General features: G+C 35.0%; 4 protein-coding genes across 6 annotated transcripts in view; 3 read left to right on the plus strand and 1 right to left on the minus strand.

Annotated features, from left to right (window-relative positions):
• The window catches only part of LOC141840719 (patatin-like protein 2), a 4,797-nt gene extending 606 nt beyond the window's left edge, over window positions 1-4,191 (minus strand). The window contains exons 1-3 of the mRNA XM_074728781.1: window positions 4,124-4,191; window positions 3,726-3,915; window positions 3,268-3,642 (exon numbers count right to left, since the gene is read on the minus strand). Of these exons, the coding sequence (XP_074584882.1) occupies window positions 3,268-3,642; window positions 3,726-3,915; window positions 4,124-4,191 (633 nt within the window). The remainder of the gene's footprint in view (window positions 1-3,267; window positions 3,643-3,725; window positions 3,916-4,123) is intronic.
• A 116-nt stretch (window positions 4,192-4,307) lies between these two features.
• On the plus strand, window positions 4,308-5,002 carry LOC141842122 (uncharacterized). Its single transcript, XM_074730339.1, has 2 exons — window positions 4,308-4,465; window positions 4,545-5,002. Exons 1-2 carry the CDS (start codon window positions 4,315-4,317, stop codon window positions 4,778-4,780), a joined length of 387 nt encoding a protein of 128 aa, XP_074586440.1. The 5' UTR covers window positions 4,308-4,314; the 3' UTR covers window positions 4,781-5,002.
• Window positions 5,003-10,039: 5,037 nt separating this feature from the next.
• On the plus strand, window positions 10,040-12,983 carry LOC141842027 (large ribosomal subunit protein eL13z-like). 2 transcript variants are annotated; one of them, XM_074730240.1, is made up of 5 exons: window positions 10,040-10,089; window positions 10,406-10,530; window positions 10,658-10,791; window positions 12,333-12,491; window positions 12,575-12,983. In XM_074730240.1, the coding sequence occupies exons 2-5, from the start codon at window positions 10,422-10,424 to the stop codon at window positions 12,797-12,799; spliced, it is 627 nt and encodes a 208-aa protein (XP_074586341.1). In that variant the 5' UTR covers window positions 10,040-10,089; window positions 10,406-10,421; the 3' UTR covers window positions 12,800-12,983. The 2 variants fall into 2 exon arrangements, with proteins under 2 accessions (XP_074586341.1, XP_074586342.1); XM_074730241.1 differs by having other exon boundaries at window positions 10,054-10,089; window positions 10,412-10,530.
• A 3,052-nt stretch (window positions 12,984-16,035) lies between these two features.
• Window positions 16,036-17,316, plus strand: LOC141841588 (transcription factor MYB92-like). Of its 2 annotated transcripts, none has more exons than XM_074729762.1 (4): window positions 16,036-16,095; window positions 16,173-16,466; window positions 16,551-17,072; window positions 17,175-17,316. In XM_074729762.1, the coding sequence occupies exons 2-4, from the start codon at window positions 16,195-16,197 to the stop codon at window positions 17,200-17,202; spliced, it is 822 nt and encodes a 273-aa protein (XP_074585863.1). In that variant the 5' UTR covers window positions 16,036-16,095; window positions 16,173-16,194; the 3' UTR covers window positions 17,203-17,316. The 2 variants fall into 2 exon arrangements, with proteins under 2 accessions (XP_074585863.1, XP_074585864.1); XM_074729763.1 differs by having other exon boundaries at window positions 16,046-16,095; window positions 16,183-16,466.
• Window positions 17,317-17,710: the final 394 nt, after the last annotated feature.

The following is a 17,710-nucleotide window of genomic DNA, read 5'->3' on the forward strand; positions in this document are numbered from 1 at the left end:
AAGTCAACTCCGATGCTAAGTAATTGGTGACATGTCCGAGAGGCGATCTCAACAGAAACAACATATATATATATATATATATATATATATAAAAGGCACTTCACATAATTATAACCCTCCAACATCGCATTTGAGAGAATTTCGATTTCAGAACCATACTGGTTTGTGATGGGAAAGCATTTCAGAATGTTTATTTACATAGCTAGGATTCTAGTATATATCCCAACAGTTTGTAAGTTTCTAAAGCATTACACTACGTACACTGTAATGCAACAAAAATAATTAGCAGAATCACAATGATAAAAGAGGTGAAATATTTCCTAAAAGCTTCGCAGAACCACGTATTATATTGGGAAAGAAATGATATTCAGTTGCCTCCAAAAGTTGTAATTTAGTAAACAACTGAAGAAATATAGTATTGAATTTAATGGAAGACTTGATAAAATTCTCCAAGGTCAAAACTGTAAAGAGGAACTACTTAACAAACATCACAAATTGTCCAAAAATTCAGTGTTTAATGAATGAATAATCTCCATCAATAAGTCAGTAAAAAAAACAGATTCACGAACCCTAGCTTGTAGTTCCCAGATCCAAGCAGCGCGAGCAGCAAACAAGCAAAAAAAAGAAACTGAAAGAATAACCTAATAGATCGAGAACAAGAAGATGCATAGATGGAAAGCAAACCTAGCTAATATATATATCGAGGAAGGCGACCTGGGCGAGATTTGACCTGCTGAAGGGATCGAGCTGTCTTCGCCAGTTGCTACAGCCAAGAATTATTTTGATTTCTGGCCATGTTGACTTGTTTAAATTACAAATTATTATATGAAAGTCAATGGGGTGAGATTAGAGACAAAGGATATAAAGAAAGCAATATTAATTATTGTTATTATTACTTAAAATTTTAATTATTTGTTCTTACAAACTAAATAGATGAAGAATTAGGTAATTAAATTATTTCGTCCTAGATTTAGTTGAACAAATGAAAGAATAAAAAATTTATTTGTTCATTTATTCATTTCTTATGGGTCTTTGTTTAATCCACCTTGCAAGGGTGATCACATGGTTGTTCAACTAATCTCTATAAAGTCAATGATCCTATTTGAGAATGAGTGATGAATTAATTCTCTTTGGATCAACTTTTATTGAGTTGACTACTACGGGATCGGTCTCTAGCAAGGTAACTTTCATCGGGTTAGCTTAGAGCGGGTTGATTTTCTATCAGGTCAGTTGTTATGGGATTGGATTCTAACATATCAACTTTGGCTACTAAGCTTCTCAGTTGTATAACTTTTGAGATACTAACGTTTTGTTTGAGAGGAGGTGAGGGAAGGAAAAGGAAAGGTAAATAAAGGGAAGAGAACTTTGAACTTTGTTTGGAAAGAAGTGAGGGAAGAGGAGAGAAGAGAAGAAAATGGTAAGTTTTAACCTTTCTTACCAATGAAAAGAAAGATTTTTTTACATTCTAATTTGGAGGGTAAGAAAAAGGAAAGTAACTCTAAATATTATTTGTTTCAATATTATCCATATTTTAAAATATTAATTTTTAAATAATTTATTTAATCATAATTTTTAAAATTTCTCTCATTTAGTACGATTTTTCACTCTTTTTTATATCAATAAATTTTTATAAAAATATATATAAAAATATTAATTTTCGTCGTACTAAAGTATACAGATTCTATATTTTACATATTTATTGTATGTCTACTCATTATTTCTTTAATTTTTTTATTTATTTAAATTATAAATATTAATTTTAGTTGGTATCACAAGATGATTTTGATAAAAAAAATCTTACATTGGTTTAATAAGCTATATATATATATATTTCATATGTAAATTTTATTTTAAGAAGTAAAGATATTTTTGTAATTTTATATGTGTTACCTTATTTCCTTTCTTTTCTTCCTAAATATGATAATACATATTACGTTCCTTTCCTTTCAAATAAGAAGAACATAAATATTCTCTTCTGTTAATGAACTTTTTCTCACTTCATTCAAATATAACGTAAGAGGGTCAAAAAGATGTTAAGATTATTATCTTATTGTAACTGATGCACCTCTCTCCCTTGATGTTATTATCGCTGACAAGATAATCGTAGTGTCGTTTCACCAATTCATGCTTCCTCGACTGACATCCTTATCACTCTTATTCGAGGTCATCTTGACTCAACCTAACTTTATCCGAATTCCATCATAACTCGGATTAACTCGGGTCTAATCCGATCGTGCCCGTCGAATCTCGGCGATAGAATTTTCCGTCTCGTTTTGTTCCTTGGAGGTTGCTATAGCGGTGATTGCTTCGAGGAGCCCTAACTGGTCGATTTTCCGTGAAGATGTCTATGTTTTGACAATGGTAATTGATTGTGTTTGATCCTCTGCGAGATGGGCTCATTCCCCTGCCTCGAATCGAGGATCAAGAGCTACTCAACACCACTTTATTTGGACGGGAGGAGAGAAAATTTATTAACAGTCGAAAAAAAATAAATTATTTGAAAAGAAAAAAAATTAATTTAATATATATTATTTTATTTTAAAAAAATTAAAATTGAATATATAAAATTATAAAAATATCTTTATTTTTAAAATATATTTAGGTATGAAAAATATATATATAATTGACTAAATCTATTTTCAAAATTATCCTATAAATCCAGCTAAAACTAATATATATAACTTAAATAAATAAAAAAATTAAAAAAGATATTACGTAGATATACCATATACTTTAGTTAGACAGAGAATAAATTAATATTTTTATAAAATTTTATTGAAACATTTCTTAAGCACCATCCTCATATAGATATACGGTGAAGGTTGGTATTGACATTATAAAATATGAACAGTTGAATATTAGAGGAGCGACGACGTAAAAATAAAATATTTAAATAGATAAATTAATTTAATAATTAATATTTTAAAATATAAATAAATTTTAAATAAAATATTTTTAATTTCTTTTTTTATTACATTTCAAATCAGAATATAAAAAATAATATCGATTCATAAATATACAAAAATAAAATTTATTTTTTTATACATAAAGATCAAAATTGTCCTCACTTCTCTTCCCTTAGGCTGCGTTTGGAAACGGAGACAGTGACATAAATACAGAGACAGTTTGATTTTTTTGTCTCTGTCCCCGTTTGTTTTTAGGAGACAGATACAAAAAAATGAATTTGTGTCTCTGTCTCTGTCGCCAATCCAGTAACTTTTTTGTCCACCCGAAAAACGGAGACAGCGTTAATGCGCGGAGACAGACGATGGGCGTGACCATGGTGTCCTTGTCGTAGAGCCACGCGAGCACACCCCACCTGCCGGATTCCTTCGCGCTGTACCTCTTCTCCTGCTTGTTCGATCCGGCGCCCAGCGAGATCACCAGAAACTTGCCGTAGTCCGTCGGCCTGCAGATCGGGAAGAAGTCCGCCTTCCTCAACGAGATCGCCTTCATCACTTGGCTCATCAGCGCCAACGTCGGGTTGTTCGCCGCCACGCACCCGTCCACCAGGTTGAACTCTCGCCGCCCCCCTGCCGCGTCCTCCGTCGCGAAGTAGTGCGCCGGGAAGTACGTCGGCGCCGCCGACGTCCCGATGCAGATGTCCGACAGCATCGCGTCCTTCAGCGGCTCCGACTTCATCTGCAATACACCAACTCTTCCTGCGCAATGATCATCCATATCCATCTATCTATTCAAATCGATCTTTTGATCGATCGTATCACCTTGAAGGACGAGAAGATTGTGGGATGGAGAAACTTGATGTCGAAGGCAGGGATCACCACGTTGGTCAGAGTTTCGCTGAGCTTGGTGTCGCCGAGCAGTTCTCGGATTTTGGAGCGCAGATACTCAACGTCGTATTTGGGTCCGGCGACGGCGGAGATTAGTTTCAGAACCGGATTCAGAATACCGGCGCTGCAAGAACAAACCAATCACCTTCGATCAGCAACGAGATAACCGAAGGGTAATTTAGTCTTTTTAAGTCTGTAATTCTGTTTTTGTATTTTGTGTTACCAAACAGGAGACAGATACAATTAATATTCTGTCACTGTCTCTACTGTCTTTTGTATTTTTGTATTTCTGTCACTGTCTCTTGTGTCTCTCAAACCAAACGCAGCCTTACCTAACTTCTCTCAAGCAGAGCGTACGCGGAAGGAGCTGCCCGCCTGCCCATTTATCTGGAAAGCACATTGGAACGCTGACGGTTCAAAATTCAAATTGCATCTCGAAGCTACGGCACGAATCTCGAGGCACGTTGCTATAAGTAGACGGCGATCCCTCTTTTCTTATCGTAGAAGACACTGATCGTGAGAAATGACATCGACATCGAGCGGCCTGAAGAATTTCTATCGCCAGAAGAAGAAAGGGGGCGTCGCCAAGCCCTCCTCCAAGCGGAGCATCGCCGGGAAATCTCCTGCCGTCGCCCACTCCCACCTCGCCGATCCCGTCCCATCACCCTTGCACGGTACTCTCTTGTCTTCCCGGTGTCTTTTCCCCGTGTCTCATCGTCGCTGCTCTCTCTCTCAACCCTAAATCGGCGACAGGTTCTGATGCGGAGCGCGATAAGGCGTCCCTGGCCACCGGGATCGGCGAGGAGGAGGACGAGAAGCTGAGGCAGTTCGATATGGACATGAGGTACGGCCCCTGCATCGGGCTCAGCCGGACGGATCGATGGGAGCGAGCGGCCGTCATGGGGCTGAATCCACCCGCCGAAGTGGAGGCCATCCTGTTGAAATCGTCCGCCGCCGCGGCTGGATGCCTCTGGGATGGACGAGTCTAATCTTAACGCGTAGGTACTCCCCAAAACCCCCCCCTTTTGTGTGTATGGAGAAGGGATTTCGGTGATGCTGATTGCAGTCTCTGTCTGTTTTGGTTATCGGCTCCTCTTCTCTTGACTGTGCTGCTGTTACTATGTTTCGTATCTGTAAGCTTGGTCGAATCGAAGTTTCTCCGCTCGAGAACATTGCCGATCTTGTCGTGTTGATCTCATCTCGTTATCTACTATTCTGTGTAATCTTCACTCTCATCTCGATTGTCTTATCCAAATCAAAAACTTGAATCTAACCTAACTACATCTTTGATTTAGTTAAAGTTGATCGAATGGTAGTAAGTTTTTAGCAAATAAAATTTGTATCAGATCCGAAGCTTTATGCCTTGTTAACTTCAAAGGACGCACGAAGAAAAAAAATGATTTACAACATGGATTTGGAATTATAATTCAAAATAATCTAAATAGAGTTCAATATTAATAATCAAATAAAATATTATAAATTTGAAAAAAAAAGTATTGAAGATGTGCGAGTTTGATTCAAATTGATAATTTTGAATATGAATTAAATGTTTTTCGAATTGATTAAAAAAGTTGATGAACAAGTTTGATTCGTTTGCACCCTTAGTTGCATCTTGGGCCTGTCCATGAGTCGTTGTTGCGGACTGGTTGCGAGTTATGGCCATGGACTGGTTGCGAGTTATGGCCATGGACCCGCGTCCTCTGACTGGTCGCGAGCTATGATGGTGGATCGGCTGCAGAGTCACTGCCTTGTCTTAGTTCCAAGATTGTGCAATTGCCACAACTAATCTTTCTTCACCATTGATTCTTTTTCCCTTTCTTATCCACCCTTCGAGGTAAATAGAGTATTAAGTTTTCGTTTTAGGTCAAATGCGATTCTTTTTCGCTTTCTCATCCACCCTTCGAGGGAAATAGAGTATTAAGTTATCGTTCCGTGTTGAATGCTAAGCAAGCATTTATATCTAAATTACAATGTTTTTGGATCTAGAATAGTAGGAGTTAGACAAGCTCCATGATTGTCGGAGATAGATGAATATTGTGATATTTTCCTATCTCTATTTTCATTTCTTTTTGTTCTTACCCAATTAATCAATGGTACAATTAACCAACAAATTAGAGGCTATAATTATGCTAATTTTGTGATAATATGATCGATAACTTCACATATAGTTAGATGAGCTACGGTAGGAGCGTAGATAAGAATTTTAAATAAGTTGAAGCAATTTTAAATACAACATTGTTGAAAATAGAGATATATTTAAAATACAAAATATTTATTTTAACTTTTTTCGATAAATGATTGGAGAAACCTTTAATGGTTGTCGGATCGGGTCTTCTCATTGACTCTGACATAGAGATGCTTTTTGTGTTATTATATAAATCCTAAAGAAGATATATACAAGATGTATTGCTATACGCGCACTCGTCTTTTTCTTATTCTTCTTTTATTGTTCTCATTTTCTAGCCACTGTAATAACTTGAGCGTTAGAGTGGACACATCAAGTTTGCCTCTATGCCCTAAGTATTGCAGGCATCTTAGGAGTCCTCTTCGCCTTCATCATTGTCAACCACAGCTCTTCAATAGTCGCTTCTTGCTGATTCACCTACCAACGGTCTCAGCTAGGAACCGTGCATTAAAAGTTCATTCTTCCCAAAAGGCTCATGGCGAGATAATCACTATGGCTAAAGATGAGTTTCAAGCATTGGTGGATCAGACGATACAACGGATTCTACAAAGACTTCCTCCAATAAATCCATCTCTCGAGTCAAGGACTGAGGGGTCTAGCAGGTCCTGTCCCTACCGCCTTTGTTAAACAACAAAGTAAGACCATGATCCCATCCGAGGAACATTTTGACGAATCGAAGGAAGGAGAAACGCCACCTCCACATCAAAATAAAAGCAAAGAATTTGTACCTATGGAAAGCATATCTTTCTCAAGTCACATCCTGAATGATGAACTGTTTCACCACTTCTGAGTATCTTAGCTTGGAGAGTAAAATGGATCATTTGACCTCGAATATCATTTGGATTGATTCGAGAAAAATATCATGTTGTATCAATATACTGATAACGTCAAATGTATAGTCATTTTAACTACTTTCTCTGGTCTCGCTCATCGATGGTTTAGTCTACTACCATCTGCACCGATTTGAACTTTCACCGATTTCAAAGCCACATTTTTGCAACACTTCACCAGCAGCAAGAGGTATCAAAAAATACATCTCACCCTATTCACCTTAAAGTATAAAGAAAGCCTGAGGGATTACATCCATTGATTCAATGAAGTGGCCATGGAATTACCTTCAGCTACCTCCGATGTGCTTTCAGCTACCTTTGATGTGCTCATTAGCACATCTTAACCTTCAGCTACCTTCAATGTGCTTTCAGCTACCTTCGATGTGCTTTCAACTCAATGAACTAGTAGAATTGATCTATCTAAACTGCAATTTAAGTTTAAAAATTTCAACTTGACCAACTTAAACAATAAACCAAATATACAAATTTTTTTATTTTTTATATTTTTTGATAGGTCTATGGGTTGGCCCACCTAATCCGCAATTCGTCTTGAGTTGGGTTTGATTGGAGATTTCCCAACCCGCTAAGTTCGTGGGTTGGCCCGTCCCACTCCGCCATATGACAGGTTTCTGATGGGTTGCCCGCCTCACTATGGGTTGATCCGTTTGACAGCTTTAGTGCCAACTAGCACAGACTATGGTCCTAGTTTTTGAAGATCATCACATTACAATATTTTAAAAATTTCAAATCATTTTGAGCATTGTTGAAAGAGCTTTAAAACAGTAAATGAGGGCTTATTTGGACTCGGATTCATCTAATAAATCCACTGAAGTTGGAATAAATCTGATTTGAGCTCTTTAGGTCCATCAATAGATTTTGACCGAAATCTATTGATGGACCTAGACGATTTAGATTTTTAAAAATTTACAATGAGATGAAAGTGTGGAGTGTGTAAAAGATAGATATGGTAAAAAATCCTAGTCCTAAGTCTCTTACACAATGTTATAGGCTCGTGCCAATTAATATAAAGTTTGAAACTTTCTAAACCTCTTGAGCAATGCTATGAATTATATATGATAATAATGGAGGGTACCCTTAGACTCCTAAGCACAATAAAAATCTATCAAAGTTGGAAGGAATGGATCTGATTAGAGCTATCTAGGTCCATCAATAGGTTAGTCGAAACCCATTAGTCGAAACCCATTAATGAACCTACCGGTATTAGAATTTTTAAAATTTTATCATAAGATGGAAGATGTGGGTATGTAGAAGGTATATATGGTGTTCATGCTTAATTTGACATCCCTTTGATAAATTATATATATGTGTTAAATGCTTACTTCTGGAGGTTATAACATTTGACTCTAATATCATAATGGGACGTTCTACGTGCCAAATTGAAACTTGTTCAGAGATCTACATTTGTTAAGGGTGGAACCTTATAATAAGCTAGTTTCGAGTCCAAAAAAATATCATTTAAGGTCTTTTTGGAGGTTTAAAAATTTTTATCTTTTTTTATTAATTTTTACTCATAACTTATCGTAGGAGTGTCTGAATAAGTCATCGACACTATAAATACCTTCACTGCACTATCCTATTTCATTTTATGATAAATTTTCAAAAATTCAAAACCCTTAGGTCGATCAATATGACTTTTGATAAAAATTCATTGATGCACCTAGAGAGTTCCAATCGGATCTATTCCAAGAACTACAATTTCTAAAGTTTCTTGGAGTTTATATGTGCCTAAATATATCAATTTGAAGTCATTAATAATAGTGATTAGAAAGTTTTAAAATTTTATCTTTTTTTATTAATTTTTACTCATAACTTATCGTAGGGATGTTTGAATAAGTCATCGACACTATAAATACCTTCATTGCAATATCCTCTTTCATTTTATGATAAATTTTTAAAAATTGAAAACCCTTAGGTTGATCAATATGAGTTTTGACAAAAGCTCATTGATGCACCTAGAGAGTTCCGATCGGATCTATTTCAAGAACTACAATTTCTAAAGTTTTTTGGAGTTTATATGTGCCTAAAGATATCAATTTGAAGTCATTAACAACAGTAATCAAAAGGTTTTAAAATTTTAGATTTTAAATTAATTAATATATACACATAACTTATCATAGGAATGTCAAAATCAGGATTGAACACCATACATAACTTCACTGCACTACTCTCTTCCATTACATATCAATTTTTTAGAAATTAAGTCGTCTAGGTTCATTAATGGATTTCAATCAAAACCTATTAATGGATCTAGAGAGTTCTGATCAGACCCATTCAACTTATGTAGGTTTATTAGGTGAACTTGAGTCCAAATAAGTCATCTTTTACTATTTTAAAGTCCTCTTAATAATGCTCAAATTAATTTAAAAGTTTTAAAATACTATGGTGGTTTTCAAAGACTAGCATAATTACAGTGATCCTGGTCTTTTGAAACTAATACCACATTATGTGATTAGAACTAATACTGTGGTGCTAGTTGCTTAAGACCAACACAACTATGGTGCTAATTAATCTTTGAAAACCAACACAACAACGATGTTGTATTTATGCTATAGTATTGATTTTTAAAATTCAACACCAAAATAAATTTTTTATTTCATTATTTATTTATTTATATGAATAAAATCAATTGTTTTTATTAATTTTTAAATTTTTTATTCTTTTATAATAGATATTAAAAACTAAAAATATTTTATTAACATTCTTTTATATATTTTTAATTTTTTATTAAAGTTTTAAAATTAAAATTAAATAAAGATTATATATATCAATTAAAGTTTAAATTAAATTTTAATTTAATTCAAGAGGAAAGATGAGAAAGGAAAGAGAAAATGTTGAATGCATGTAAAGTAGAGAAGAGAAGACAGATAATTAAAATTAACAGCGTTTTTTTTAGAAGAATAAAATCTTAATAGAGAATTTTGAAAGTTCGTGTAGGAATTTGTCAAACTTTTTTTGAAATGTATTTTCCCTTTTAATTTTTTTCTTCTAAATATTAATTGATAATAATTATTTGTTAAAATTTTGTTTTATTTTTTCCATTCCACGCGCGTGCAATGCCGGACCATGACTTAAGTAGGAACGGCTCAGCAAACCCCGCCACTCACCATTACTAAGCAATCCTGTCCGTCAAATCTAGGGTTTCCGGATAAACCACGAACCTCTTCGCTTGGATGCCCTAGGCCTTTCTCCTATATATATGTGTGTAATCGGCGGTAGCGCATTTGTTGCAGTCCCTCAGCCGTTTCAGAGCAGGTTTTTCTAGGTTTCTTGCGATTTTCCCTTCATCTTGAGAATTGCGATTTCTAGGCACTCTCCTTTAGTTACTGCCTTAGATCTTAACCTCCGCAGCATGTTATGTAGAATTTGGATTTGATTCTATGGCGCATGTTTTACTTCTGTTTTGGGTGTTAAAAGTTCTATTTTGAATCGAATCTACACCGAAGGTGCATTTTTTAATTTCTTTTTAAATGTGTAAGAGATCTTCGTTGGGATTTCGGTGTTTGTCCATTGTGAAATCATCTTATTTGCAATTATCTTTTTGGATTTGTGTATTCCATCTGTTGATCCGGTTCTGTCAGTTTTAGGTGGTAAGCCATGGTGAAGCATAACAACGTTGTTCCCAATAGCCATTTTAGGAAGCACTGGCAAAATTACGTGAGAACATGGTTCGATCAGCCAGCGCGGAAGACTAGGCGCCGCCTTGGTGAGCCACTCTTCTTGGACTCAGTTTTATGTTCTTGCTAAAATCTTTTACAAGAAGTTTTTTTAGATTTTAGCTACAACATGCATTCATTCTTTCATTTAGGATCTAAAATAACTCTTCATTGCAGCTCGGCAGAAGAAGGCTGCAAAGATCTTCCCTCGTCCAACTGCCGGTCCCCTTCGGCCTGTTGTACAATGTCCTACACTTAAATACAATATGAAATCTAGAGCTGGGAGAGGCTTTACTTTGGAGGAACTGAAGGTGCATGATTACTAATTTAATTTTGTTTAATATTCATTATTTTTCCAACTATAACGCATTTTTACCTTCATATGTTTTCAAGAATATAGAGCTCAATAAATTCACTGTCAGATGTTTTTTTTAAGCTTTGAACTCTAGTTGTTTCCTAGATCAACTCAGTGGAATTTTGTCATGTAGAATAAGTACATTCTTCAGCTAATGAATACACTTTAACCAAATAGAGCTTATTGGACATGCTACAGTAAGCTTAAATGATTTATTTTATGCTTTAAAAATTTATTCATATGTGTCTTTTATTTTTCAAATATGTAAAATTTAAAGAACGTAGTAATTTTGGTTTCATATGGGTAAAAGTCCATCTGATTGTATATGGTTGAGCAATCATCAAATCTAAATGATTGAGCATTCATCTTGATACTAGACTTTTGAGAGCATCCAATTAATTTGACATGTTAAGTTCATCGATCATTTGGAAATTACTAGCCAATTTGTCTATGTACATAGTGCCCAATAATCTCTCTATTAAGCCTTATATCTACTGCAACCTTTATATACTAATCATTGCATGAAAGTGCATCTTAAGCTGTTGATATTTCTCAAACATTTTCCCACATTTTTGTTTCTTTGAAAACCCAATATTTATTCCACATACTTTCCATCTAAACCACTACCTTGTATCCCTTGCTTGTATGACCACCACCGAGTCAATTTACAAGAAATTGGGTATTCCATTTGATTCTTACCGGATTCAAGTTGAGGTCCCTTTGCAATGTGTAAATGGAAACCTGCATTCTTCTCATTTATCGTTCATAATTCATTTCTAGTTGCATTAATATTCTAAAGCTAACAGTGTAAACATTCTCTGTGAATTTTTTCTTGTTATACAATGTCTTTTTTTTACCTCATATGATACACCAAATCCATATGAGAACTTATCTTTAATTTGTTCAAGATGCTAAATTGTTCTCTTCAATAATTTTGTGATACGGCATAGTAGGTTGTCTAGATTGCTATAACAAACACCTGTTAGCATCAGAATGGTTTGTCTATTTAAATGTATGAAGTGTGTGCTTTGTTGCAATAAACATAGAAGAAAGTTAATTGAGAACAATATGTTAAGCCTTTTTGCCTTCTGCTGAGTTCTGCAATCATTTTGAAGAAATATGGTTGCATTTGTATCAGTATTTTGAGCTTCTTGCGGTTTCTTGGAATTCTCATCAGGCTTATGAGGAGAATGACGTGAGAAGTTTCTCTTAGTGTTGTTATGTGTTGTTGAGTATTTGACCTTGAGATTTCCTTTAGCCATTGGTTGAGAGTATATTAAGTCATTTACTACAACTGCAAGTATATTTATGACCTTCGAAAATAATTGTTTTGGAATTTGATAAAGTCAGATATGTTGGTAAGTATTTTCAGAGCCTGCTTATCGGCATGGCCTGAGCTGTGAGCTGTGGATACTACATTCGATCTATATTAATATTTGTGATCGATACCACAATATGCACACCATTTAAGAAATTCTATCTCTTCTATTGTTGCAGGCTGCTGGTATTTCTAAGAAGCTTGCACCAACAATTGGCATTGCAGTGGATCATCGTCGTAAAAACCGATCCCTGGAAGGCCTCCAAGCTAACGTGCAAAGGTTGAAGACTTACAAAGCCAAGCTTGTTATCTTCCCCAGGCGCGCGCACAAATTCAAGGTAAGTTTCAACTCCATTTCTTTCCTCAACTTCTTTTTTCTTTCATAATTTTCTTAACATTCTTTGTGCATTGATTCACGCAGAATGGAGACTCCACTGCTGAGGAGCTTGCAACTGCAACTCAAGTCCAAGGCCCAGTCCTGCCCATTGTTCGCAACAAGCCTCGTTCGGTCGAGCTCGTTAAGGTCACCGATGAGATGAAATCATTCACTGCTTATGCTAAGCTTCGGGTCGAGCGTATGAACCAGCGGCAAGTCGGAGCGCGGCTGAAGAAGGCCGCAGAGGCAGAGAAAGAAGAAAAGAAATAAGATCCCTATCATGGTTTTTGAAGCCTCAGTTTATGGGTTTGGTTATGTGTTTGTTTCTGAATGGGATTGTTCGTTCGCTATTTAGAAGCTGACTGTTGAATTCTGGCTTGTCCATTGTTTTTGTTGCACACCTTGAAGACCATTATTATTATGCTAGAAAAGATCTAATTTTAACTTTTCTCAATTTAAATTTAATTGCATTATTTTTGTTTTGTGTTGGTTGGATTTTAGTTAGAGATTAAAAAAATAAGCATTGTGTTAATTATTTTATGATGAGAGTTTAAAGATTTTGAAATAATTGAATTGTTATAAAATTGATTAATATGATGATTACGAATTAATTGATTTTTTTATACATTGTTATTTAGAGCGATCACATTATTTCTTTTTCTTTTCTTTTCTAGTTCACACGAAATCCTTATCCATCAATGTTATTTTCTTTTGTATTTCAAATAGAATTCTTATCCTTGAGCATAGTTTTATCTCTTTATTATTAAATTTTGCATACCTGAAAAGTCAAAAGAGAGGAGGAAGATTTTTTTTTGTATATATAAAATATCGAGTAAATTAAAATTCAGTTAAATTATAAATATATGTTATTGTTTATTTTGATACAAAATTTAAAAAATACTTTTTGTTTTTATTATCACTGAAAATATAAAAATAATTTTATTGGAGTAGTTTTAGTCAAAATTATTTTAATATATTTAAAATTACTAAGTAATTATAATTAAAATTATTTTAATATTGATCAAATTTTTTTAAATATTAATTTAAATTGCTCTAATTTAGTATTTTTTTTTATCACGTTTAGTTCTCGGAGCATAGTTGAGTTGGTTATAACGGAGCAAATTTGTTGAAGTGGACAAAGGTTGAATTTTGACGAAACCGAGGTAATATCCTTCTTCCGTCGTGACCAAGTGCAACTTTTCGATTTACATCCTCACAGATAGTCGTGGAACTGACCGTATGGGACGCCCACTGGATAGTGGATTCCACCTTTGCTGAAGTGAAATATTATTGGAGTAATTTTGAATAAAATTATTATATATAGAGCAATTTTGATTCAAACGGTTATATATAATTTAGAATAATTTTGGAAAAAAAAGAAATAGTTTTTCAATCAATAAGAAATTTAGAGAAACAGTCTATTGTAGGGGGTCTTTCATATTTTGTATTTATTTTGTATCAAAAATCTCTAGATTGATCATACGATAATAATTTTTTATTGTACTAAAACTCCCTTTATGTTGGAACAGCTTCAGTTAAAAAAAACAAATTGCTACAATGATATTTGACCAGAAGTATTTTTTAAATATTTTTTTCAAAATGAACCATTTTTTTATGATAATGAAAATAAACGTCCCTTTTTTGACCATTCACTTTTGCATATCTTCCTTTTAATATCCATCCAATTAAACTCAACTCAAAATAATATTTCTCAAAATGTTGTAATTGGATCAAATTACAACAACTTCCTAATTAAGTTCTTGACATCACAAAAAGCTACTTTTTAGTTGCAAGTTCAAGCTTAATGCTACCAAAACTCAACTAATTGATACCTAACAAAAAAACATTCTAATATTTAAATAATATAATAACCCCCAAAAGTCATCAAACATGCAACATAAACAATATAATAATAATAATTATTATTATTTTATTATTATTATATTTTTAAAATAAATCTTATGTACTTTGCAAATATTTTACAAGTACATATAAGGACAATTTGACCTAAAATCTAGTCATGAATTAACTAAACACACATTAATTATGGTGATTATTTGTAATTGGAAAGCAATTGGTTAAGTTGCTTCCTCCATGGGAATAGTCAAGCTCCTCCCCAAATTTGCCTTGTAAAACACACAATTACCTTTTTTTTTAACTTGTAATTAACTCTAATGATCAAGTGGCAAATGACAAACCTAATCCTTAGCTACTTCCCTTTTTGTTCTAACTGCTAGATTTTGTTTATCCTCTTTTAGTATCTTGCATGTGAGCATATGAACACACGTGGCTTCAATATATAAGGCCACGTGTATTTATATCCTTTCAATTTCCACCTAAATAGAAAAAAAACATTTAAGTATTAGTAATCTTATGATTAGCTAGATAATTAGACCTCGAACATATGCATGAATGAATGAGGTTGTGTATGTTTGTTCAACATGTACAAGATCAATTAAATGAATAAATTTAAATATATATTTATTTAATTTATTAATATTTTATGATTAATATCCACGAACATAGTTATAATTGAACTTATAAATGAATAAATAAATTTTTATAATGAATAAAAAAGTTTATAATATCAAATTCACTGACTAACTAAGATTTAAAAAACATAAAATACAAGGAGTTTTAAACAATAAAAAGCTAGTTCTATAGCATCCAAACAAACCAAATTTAAATTAAGCTTGAACAAAACTCATGCTAAAAAAAGATAGAAAATTAAAAGAATGCCTGTAATTTGGTCATGCCTATTTCAAGATAAAACATGGTATTAAATTATGAGTGAAATGTTGCTTTGATACACATTTTTGATGATATGAATAATTAAAGGCATTCTTTTAATTTTTGATATTTTAAAAAAAATCAATCTAGAACAATCATTTCAATAAATAAATTAATTTTAAGTTCAACTTAACTTAGCTTATCAAAATAACACTATCTCAGCGGTTCCATACAGTCAATCCCAATATTGTAGCTAGGGCTAGGCTGTACTGGACTCCAACCCAGTACAACTCAGCAATTGAAATCAATACATTATTTTATAGTACAGCTATAATTGGAGCTAATACATTATTTTACAGTGCAACCCAGCTAATCCAGTCCAGTGCAATCTAAAGCCCAATGTAGCCCAACAATTAAAGCCCAGGACAGTTAAATAAATCCTGGCTACGCCAGTGGTAAGTCTCGATCCTATGACTATCTGTGAGAAGGTACATCGGAAAGTTGCACTTGGCGGAAGAGGATATTGCTTTGGCTTCGTCAAGATTTGAACCTTGCATGTCTACTTCAGCAAATCCGCCCCGTATTAACCAATTCAATCATGCACCGGGGGCTTACATGTCCCTATCTTTTCTCTTAATGAAGGCTTAATTATCTAATATATCACATAATTATCACTAATCACTCTCCTTGTTATCCATGTTAATATCTAAGTCAACACTCAAAACCGCTATAAAATCCCACCACCAGCTCCACAACCGATTTCCTCATCCTTTCTTTCCTCTTCCTCTTCCTCTTCCTCTCCCTCTCCATCTCTCCCTCGATTAATCTCGCTTATTGTGAGTTTAATCTTGTTTTGCCACCATTTTTCTTAATTAATTATAAATGATGGATTAATTAATTAAGGTATGTTTAGTTTGTTGCAGGCCAGGGAGGCGATGGTGAGATCACCGGCGAGGGACGAGGCGGCGGGCGCCGGAGTAAAGAAGGGACCGTGGACGCCGGAGGAGGACCAGAAGCTGGCCGAGTACGTGGAGAAGCACGGCCGCGGCAGCTGGCAGCGGATCCCCAAGCTTGCCGGCCTCAACCGCTGCGGCAAGAGCTGCCGGCTCCGCTGGACCAACTACCTGCGGCCGGACATCAAGCGCGGAAAGTTCACCGACGAGGAGGAGCAGCTCATCATCCGCTTCCATTCGATCCTCGGAAACAAGTAATCCGTTAATTCTAAACCAGAAAAATTCGATCTTTGATCGCCGGAATCGTCCAACTTATAGTTTTCGCGATCGATTTTCAGGTGGTCGTCGATCGCCACGAAGCTGCCGGGAAGGACCGACAACGAGATCAAGAACTACTGGAACACGCATCTGAGGAAGAAGCTCCTGCGGATGGGCATCGATCCGGTGACTCACCGCCCGGCGCCGGCGAACCTCAACCTGCTCTCCGGCTTGCTCTGCCCCAGCGGCGCCACCCACTTGGGCAATGCTCTCGATCCTCAGGTAGACGTAGCTCATCTTCTCAAGCTGCAGCTGCTGCAGAGCATACTCCAGCTCCTCTCAAGCAGCAGCGCCACCGCAGCCGCAGCCGCCGCCGCCTCCCCAAACGCGAACTTGCTCGATCTGCAGAGCTCAATTCCACTGGGCAGCACTAGCCACAGCATGAACAGGTTTTCCATCGATGAGGAAGCAGCCAGCGTGGAGATCAGCAGCACAAGCTCTTTTCCGGCGGCGGCGCCGGCGCCGCCGCCGGCGGAGAATGCGAGCACTGACGCAGCTGGTGAAGCCTGGGAAGACAGTGATTTCTGGAAAGACATAATCGAGTAAGATTACACTTCTGTTTGCTATCTTTTTTTTCCCTTCATGATGATTAATCGGATAAACAATCTCTTATAAAGAGAAATCTTAATTTTTCTTGTTTGCAGTCAAATGGCATGGCCAGAAGAACCCTAGAAGAAGAATTCATGGATTGATACGAAGGCATTGTGCGTGACTAAGATCGCAGACAAAAACATTTCTGAACATTAAATTTTTTCTGTGTAAACAATGTTGATGTAAACAGTTGAATAAAGAGTGATTTTTTTTCCTTCAGAAAATGAAAATGATGATGTTCATAATTATCTTCTATATGGATTAAAAGTACATCTTCTAAAGTACATCTCCCTTATAAAAATTATCAAAATAATATTTTTTTCATGATTAATTAATATCCGAAATAACTTAGAGCAGCTTTATCAAAACTTGGCCATCTTAAAATAATTTTTGTCAGAGCTTTAGTTAAAATTGAAAATAATAATATTTTATCCACAATTTAATATTAATTGACAGTTTTCTATACTCTTTTTTAGAGTAATTTTAATCAAAATAGTACCATTATAGATAATATTGTTACGAAGGTACTATATCACTAAGTGAATTAATCTGACAAAACTTAGGCCCCTACACCACCTTATAATAATTT

This window comes from Curcuma longa, chromosome 11 (genome assembly GCF_044706935.1).
Source record: "Curcuma longa cultivar G26 ecotype Majalengka, Jawa Barat chromosome 11, ITB_CL_G26_1.1, whole genome shotgun sequence".
In the NCBI taxonomy this organism is placed as follows: Eukaryota; Viridiplantae; Streptophyta; class Magnoliopsida; order Zingiberales; family Zingiberaceae; genus Curcuma; species Curcuma longa.

Bases quoted from the DNA above. Each gene is read 5' to 3' on its own strand.
- LOC141842122 (XM_074730339.1), top strand. From the start codon at position 4,315: ATGACATCGACATCGAGCGGCCTGAAGAATTTCTATCGCCAGAAGAAG. The intron at 4,466-4,544 runs GTACTCTCTTGT...AATCGGCGACAG, and splicing joins CGTCCCATCACCCTTGCACG to GTTCTGATGCGGAGCGCGAT.
- LOC141842027 (XM_074730240.1), top strand. From the start codon at position 10,422: ATGGTGAAGCATAACAACGTTGTTCCCAATAGCCATTTTAGGAAGCAC. The intron at 10,531-10,657 runs GTGAGCCACTCT...TCTTCATTGCAG, and splicing joins GAAGACTAGGCGCCGCCTTG to CTCGGCAGAAGAAGGCTGCA. The intron at 10,792-12,332 runs GTGCATGATTAC...CTATTGTTGCAG, and splicing joins TTACTTTGGAGGAACTGAAG to GCTGCTGGTATTTCTAAGAA.
- LOC141841588 (XM_074729762.1), top strand. From the start codon at position 16,195: ATGGTGAGATCACCGGCGAGGGACGAGGCGGCGGGCGCCGGAGTAAAG. The intron at 16,467-16,550 runs GTAATCCGTTAA...ATCGATTTTCAG, and splicing joins CATTCGATCCTCGGAAACAA to GTGGTCGTCGATCGCCACGA. The intron at 17,073-17,174 runs GTAAGATTACAC...TCTTGTTTGCAG, and splicing joins TTCTGGAAAGACATAATCGA to TCAAATGGCATGGCCAGAAG.